Here is a 6,882-nt window from a genome sequence, read left to right on the forward strand (position 1 = left end):
CTTGTAGCGCCTACGTATCCCATCGAGGCAAGAATCAGTTCAAACGTAGTTCAAATACAGAAGGAAATATTTAAAGAGGGATAAAGGGGTGACCGAGGCCGTCATAGGCCGCCTACGTATCTCATTCTTGAGAATTCAGGTCAGACGTAATTCAAATACAAAAAAAATACTAAAAAGGGATAAAGGGGTGACCGAGGCCGACATAGGCCGCCTACGTATCTCATTCTTGAGAATTCAGGTCAGACGTAGTTCATTACAAAGGGATAGATTCTAAACAAAGCAATTACAAGCAAATAGAACGATTACAAGGAAATAACATAAATACAAACTGAAGTTTTACACATAGTATCTCTTGACAGCATCTGAGTTGATCGATTTCGGCCATTCGGTGCCATCCATCTCCGACAGGACTAAAGCTCCTCCGGATAACACTTTGCGAACCATGTAGGGTCCTTGTCAATTTGGTGCAAATTTCCCTTTGTACTCAGCTTGATGAGGAAAAATGCGTTTGAGAACCAACTGACCCACTTCAAATATTCTGGCTCTTACTCTTTTGTGGAAAGCACGAATCTTTCTCTGTCGATAAAGTTGACCATGACAAACAACAACCATTCTCTTCTCATCAATCAATGTTAACTGATCAATCCGCTTGCGAATCCAATCCGCATCACTCAATTCAACTTCTTGGATGATTCTTAATGAAGGTATCTCAACTTCCGTAGGTATGACTGCTTCTGTTCCATATACTAATAAGTATGGAGTAGCTCCAATCGACGTCTTGACAGTCGTTCTGTAACCCAACAAAGCATATGGAAACATGTCGTGCCAACCTCTATGATTGTCAATCATTTTCCTCAGAATCTTCTTTATGTTCTTGTTGGCGGCTTCTACAGCTCCGTTCATTTGGGGACGATATGCGGTCGAATTTCGGTGAGTAATCTTGAATTGTTCATATATCTCTCTCATCAAGTGACTATTGAGATTCGTTCCATTATCAGTAATGATAAACTCTGGTACACCGAACCTACATATCAAATTGTTGCAAACAAAATCAGCTACAACTTTCTTGGTCACCGACTTGTACGAATCTGCTTCCACCCACTTGATGAAGTAGTCAATGGCAACCAAAATGAATCTGTGTCCGTTAGAGGCGGCTGGCTCTATTGGACCAATGACATCTATACCCCAAGCTACAAACGACCAAGGTAAACTCATATCATTGAGTTCATGAGGCGGGACTTGAATCAAATCTCCATGCACTTGACATTTATGACATTTCTGCACAAACTTGCAGCAATCATGTTCCATAGTCATCCAGAAATAACCGGCTCGGAGGATCTTCCTCGCTAAAGTCAGCCCATTCATATGAGTACCACAAACTCCAACATGTATCTGTTCAAGAAGCTTTGCAGCTTCACTAGCATTAACACATTTGAGAAGACCTAAATTTGGAGTCCTCCTATAAAAGATTTCCCCACTTGCAAAGAAATTGAGAGTCATACGGCGTATCGACTTCTTCTGATTGAACGTTGCATTCTCAGGATAAGTTTCGGTCTCTAAATACCTTTTGATGTCAAAATACCCAGGCAAACCATCTGGTTCTGCTTCAACATGTGAACAATGAACATGCTGCTCTTTTACCTCTATATCAAAAGGATCAATATAACTTGTATCTGAATGTTTAATCATTGAGGCAATGGTGGCGAGAGCATCGGCCAACTCATTTTGTGTCCTGGGAGTGTGCCTGAATTCAATCTTGCGAAGTCTCTTGCACAACTTCCGTATATACTGCACATACGACGTGATCTTTGGGTTCTTTACGGCCCATTCTCCTTGATCTGAATCTCCGATAACCAACAGCTCGTGAACGTTCATATCAATTGTCATCTTCAGACCGAGGATGCAAGTTTTGTATTTTGCCATGTTGTTCGTGAAATCAAATAGGAGTTTAGCCGCCATAGGATAGTGTTGACCAGATTCTGACACTAAGACTGCTCCGATACCTTTCCCTTGATGATTCGCCGCTCCATCAAAGAATACTCTCCATCCGGGGTACACTTTATAAATATCTTCACCCACAAATGAAACTTCCTCGTCAGGAAAATAAGTCTTGAGTGGTTCATACTCCTCATCAACTGGATTCTCTGCAAGATGATCGGCTAAGGCTTGTGCCTTTATCGCCTTCTGAGTCACGTACACGATGTCAAATTCACTCAAAAGCATTTGCCATTTAGCCAACTTCTCGATCGGCATTGCTTTCTGAAAAATATACTTCAAAGGGTCCATCCTGGAAATAAGGTATGTGGTATAAGAAGACAAATAATGTCTCAACTTTTGAGCGATCCAAGTCAAAGCACAACATGTTCTCTCCAAAAGAGTGTAACGACCCTCATATGGACTGAACCTTTTGCTCAAGTAATAAATGGCTTGCTCTTTCTTCCCAGTTTCGTCATGTTGACCAAGCACGCATCCTAATGTGTTATCTGAGACAGACAAATATAGCAATAATGGAATCCCTTCTCGCGAAGGGACCAACACCGGCGGATTGGACAAATAGTTCTTGATGGTATCAAAAGCAGTTTGACATTCTTCGGTCCACTTGGTCGAGGCATCTTTTTTTAATCACTTAAAAATGAGCTCACACACCATGGTGGATTGAGCTATGAACCGGTTGATGTAGTTCAACCTTCCTAAAAAACTCATCACCTCTTTCTTGCTCTTCGGAGGAGGTAATTCCTGGATCGCCCCTCCTGCTAACTATAAATCCCAACAACTTGCCAGCTGGCACTCCAAAAGCACACTTGGAGGGATTTAACTTCAAATTGTCTCGGTGCAAGCGATCAAAGAACTTCCTCAAATGAGTCCAATGATCCGAACTCTCGCGGGACTTGATTATGACATCATCTACATACACCTCGATCTCCTTGTGAATCATATCGTGAAATATGGTTGTCATGGCCCTCATATAAGTAACACCGACATTCTTGAGACCAAAAGGCATCACCCGATAATGATATACACCCCATGGAGTGATGAAAGCTGTCTTTTCTACATCTTCTTCGTCCATCAGGATCTGGTGGTAACCAGCATAACAATCCACAAATGACTACAACTCATGCTTAGCACAGTTATCAATGAGGATGTGAATGTTTGGCAATGGAAAATTATCTTTCGGGCTAGCTTTGTTGAGATCTCTATAGTCAACACAAATTCTGATTTTTCCGTCTTTCTTGGCAACCGGAACAAGATTAGCTAACCAAGTCGGATACCGCGTCACTTCCACTACTTGGGACTCGATCTGCTTTGTAATCTCTTCTTTGATCTTCAAAATCAACTCAGACATGAATTTTCGAGTCTTTTGTTTTACTGGATTAAAATCTGGATTGATCGGCAACTTGTGGGACACCATATTCGTGCTCAGCCCTGGCATGTCTTTATAAGACCAGACAAATACATCAATATACTCCCTGAGCAAATGAATCAGGTCTCTTTTTTGGGCTTCAGTCAGATGGACACTGATTCTGACTTCTTTAACACATTCCTCATCTCCGAGATTCACAGTTTCAGTTTCTTCAAGATTTGGCTTGTGTTGATTCTCGAATTGTTGAAACTCCTCAGTAACATGTTCGGGTACCTTATTTTCTTCTTCATATTCCTCGTACTCATCATTACATGCCTTTTTTTTTCACTCGGTTCATGACATTGGCAGGTTTTAAATTATTATTACTGAAATCATAAACAGACAAAGTTAGAAAAGTAAAATATAATCAGATAAATAAACAATTTTTCAATAAAAGAGGCTTTTCATTTAAATTGAAAGACAAGCATAAACTTTGGCCATGGCCGAGGGTTATTTTGCCTTTTTAAATATCACAAAGGGAATTTAAAAGCTTCAAACAAATAACAATTGCATAAATGGTGGGTCTCGGGCCTCTTCTGAACTACCACCGATTTTAAAATAAACAAAGACACATATCTTTTCTACCCAGATGAGCGGGAAATCAGGAGTGGTGTGGAGGTCCAGTTCTACAATCGCTCATCAGGCTCTGCATCACGGATGCCTGATGTCCCAGCCTCTTCCTCGATGACCGTATTAATCTCCCCAAAAAGGCCCCAGATTCCTTCCTCGAGACCAACATCGTTGACATTTTCTCGTACCGGAAATGACTGGTACAGATGAGGAATTGGCCCAGCCAATGCTTGATAAATACTCTTGTTCTTCATCTCTGCTTCGTCAGCATCTGTGGGGACATACCCCAAACCAAACTTTGCTTATTTGGCGGGCATTTAGATAGGCTCGATGATTTCTTGAAAGTGCTTCCCCAATCCGAAACCTGGTTCGAAACCATTCTGGAGCATGACGGTAGCAATTATCTTGTACACGGTAGGCATAGGAGGCTGTGGAGCCAAGTCATCACCGGTGGCATTTACCAGCTCCACCATAAATGACCAATTCCTGGTCATTCCAAACAAACTTCATTAGTTGGTGAAGGGTAGACGGCACAGCCCCAACCATATGAATGAATGGTCTGCCCAGAAGTAGGTTGTAACTGGTGTTGATATCCAACACCTGGAACTCGACGTTGAATTCTGCAGGACCCACTTAAATATCCAAGTTGCTCCCCCTGCTCAACAATCTCATTAGCTTGCTCTTCATGTTCAGCAACTTCATGGATTGTACTTTCTGCACTTATGGGAGGGTTAGAATTAAAATGAATGGTAACAAGATTAGGGATTGTACCATTCTTTTTCTTGGCCTTCAGATAGATCATCAATAGTTCCAACTTCACTTTCTCGGAAAATTACATCTCTTCTTCTGATGACCTTCTTCTTTACATGATCCCACAGTCTGTACCTGAACTCTTCATCTCCATATCCGATGAATATGCAGGGAACTGATTTATCATCTAGCTTGGTTCTCTGCTCCTTCGGTACATGTGCAAAAGCTTTGCAACCGAACACTTTTAGGTGCGAGTAAGACATCTCCTTGTTGGTCTAAACTCTCTCCGAAATTTCAAATTCCAACGAAAGTGATGGACTACAATTGATAAGATAACATGTTGTCCGAACTGCTTTACCCCATAATGACTTAGGTAATTTAGCCATTCTGAGCATGCTTCTCACCTTCTCAACAATGGTGCAATTCATTCTCTCAGCTACACCATTGTGTTGTGGGGTTCTAGGAACTGTCTTTTCATGTCTGATTCCATGGTTTGAACAATACTCTTCAAATTCTCTTGAAGTGTACTCACCTCCATTGTCAGTTCGGAGACGTTTTAGCTTCCGACCCGTCTCTCTTTCTACCAGAGCAAGAATTTTGAAACACCTGATAATTGGTTTTCAAGATATAAACCCACAATTTTCGTGAAGCATCATCAATAAAGGTAACAAAGTATTTATTACCTCTCATCGATTATATCTCCATTGGACCACAGACATCAGAATATACCAAATCAAGTATATTCAACTTTCTTTCAAATGATGTCTGAAATGAGACTTTATGTTGCTTACCAAATAAACAGTAGTTACAAGGTTTTATCGTTGTACCTTTGGCAAAAGAGATGAGTGATTTTTTGGAAAGAATTTGCAATCCTTTCTCGCTCATTTGATCCATTCTTCTATTCCACAAATCTGCAAAAATCTCTTTGTGAGCCGCATTTAATTCACTTTGGCATATTTCTGCATTTGTCATGTACAACGTGCCACAAGCAACTCCTTTTGCAATCACCGATGCCCCTTTGGTGAGTCTCCATTTTTTATTTGTAAAGTAGTTCTCATATCCATCTTGATCCAAAGCAACTCCCGAGATCAAGTTCATCCGTAAATTAGGTATGTGGTGTACAACTTTCAAAACTAATATGCATCTGACATTTGTCTTTATGCAAACGTCTCTGATCCCCACAATCTTTGAGCAACTTGTGTTACCCATTTTCACATTGTCAAAATCACCTGCTACATATCTGCAAAAAAGATCTCTTACCGATGTGGCATGGTAAGATGTTGTTGTGTCGATCACCCATTCCGACTCTACACCTGCCAAGTGCATGCATTCCTCTTTCTCGTTTATGAGGAGAACAACATTGTCATTATTTTACACCATGGCAACTGTGTTGTCATCATTCTTCTAGCCGCTGCTTTCTCCTTTGCCTCTTTTTAGATTCGAACAATCTCTTTTGAAGTGACCTGGTTGTTCGCAATTGTAGCAATTTCTGGCCTTTGATTTTGATCGGACCTTAGACTTTCCACGAGCTCCGGATCTACCATAGTTGCCTAAACTCCTTTGGTAACTTCTGCCTCTACTTTCTGTGATGAGAGCCTGTCCGTGATTTTCAGGCTTTTTTCTCATCTTCTCATTAAGCAAAAGGGCTGATGTGACATCCTTCAACTCAATAGAGTCCTTACCATATAAGATGGTTGTTGCCAAATTATCGTAGAAAGATGGCAATGAGTTTAGGAGTACTATGATTTTATCTTCCTCCTCGATCTTTACTCCGAGGTTTGCTAGCTGCGTGATTAGTCCATTAAGCACATTTAAATGAGACAAAAAATGTGTACCTTCACCCATATGTAGGCCGTATAACTGCTTCTTTAGGTACAATTTATTTGTTAGCATTTTGGACATGTATAAATTTTCTGTCTTTGTCCAAATGCCACATGCACTCTCTTCATTGATGATGTTATTAACCACATCATCTGTTAAGTGTAACTTGATTGCACTAGCAACCTTTTCATCCATTTCTTCCCAATACCCAAGTTTCATGGATTCGGGCTTTTTGGATTTGCCATCTAGTGCCTTGTGCAAACCCTGTTGGATAAGCAAGTCTCTCATCCTTTTCTGTCACATTGAGAAACCTCTATCACCGTTGAATTTTGCTACCTCGT

At 40.8% G+C, this 6,882-nt stretch overlaps 1 protein-coding gene across 1 annotated transcript; it reads right to left on the reverse strand.

The window, feature by feature from the left end:
• Positions 1–456: 456 nt before the first annotated feature.
• On the reverse strand, positions 457–3,841 carry LOC107058502 (uncharacterized). Its single transcript, XM_015304299.1, has 6 exons — positions 3,833–3,841; positions 3,239–3,676; positions 2,707–3,106; positions 2,405–2,612; positions 1,289–2,287; positions 457–1,024 (listed from the first exon to the last, which is right to left on the reverse strand). Exons 1-6 carry the CDS (start codon positions 3,839–3,841, stop codon positions 457–459), a joined length of 2,622 nt encoding a protein of 873 aa, XP_015159785.1.
• Positions 3,842–6,882: the final 3,041 nt, after the last annotated feature.

Source organism: Solanum tuberosum, unplaced genomic scaffold, assembly GCF_000226075.1.
Source record: "Solanum tuberosum cultivar DM 1-3 516 R44 unplaced genomic scaffold, SolTub_3.0 scf00534, whole genome shotgun sequence".
NCBI classification, from domain to species: Eukaryota; Viridiplantae; Streptophyta; class Magnoliopsida; order Solanales; family Solanaceae; genus Solanum; species Solanum tuberosum.

Excerpts from the sequence above, each read along its gene's own strand:
- LOC107058502 (XM_015304299.1), bottom strand. Across the intron at positions 3,107-3,238 it reads GGTTAGCTAATCTTGTTCCG|TCATTTGTGGATTGTTATGC; the intron begins GTTGCCAAGAAA and ends CATGAGTTGTAG. Across the intron at positions 2,613-2,706 it reads CTCCGAAGAGCAAGAAAGAG|ATGCCTCGACCAAGTGGACC; the intron begins GTGATGAGTTTT and ends GATTAAAAAAAG.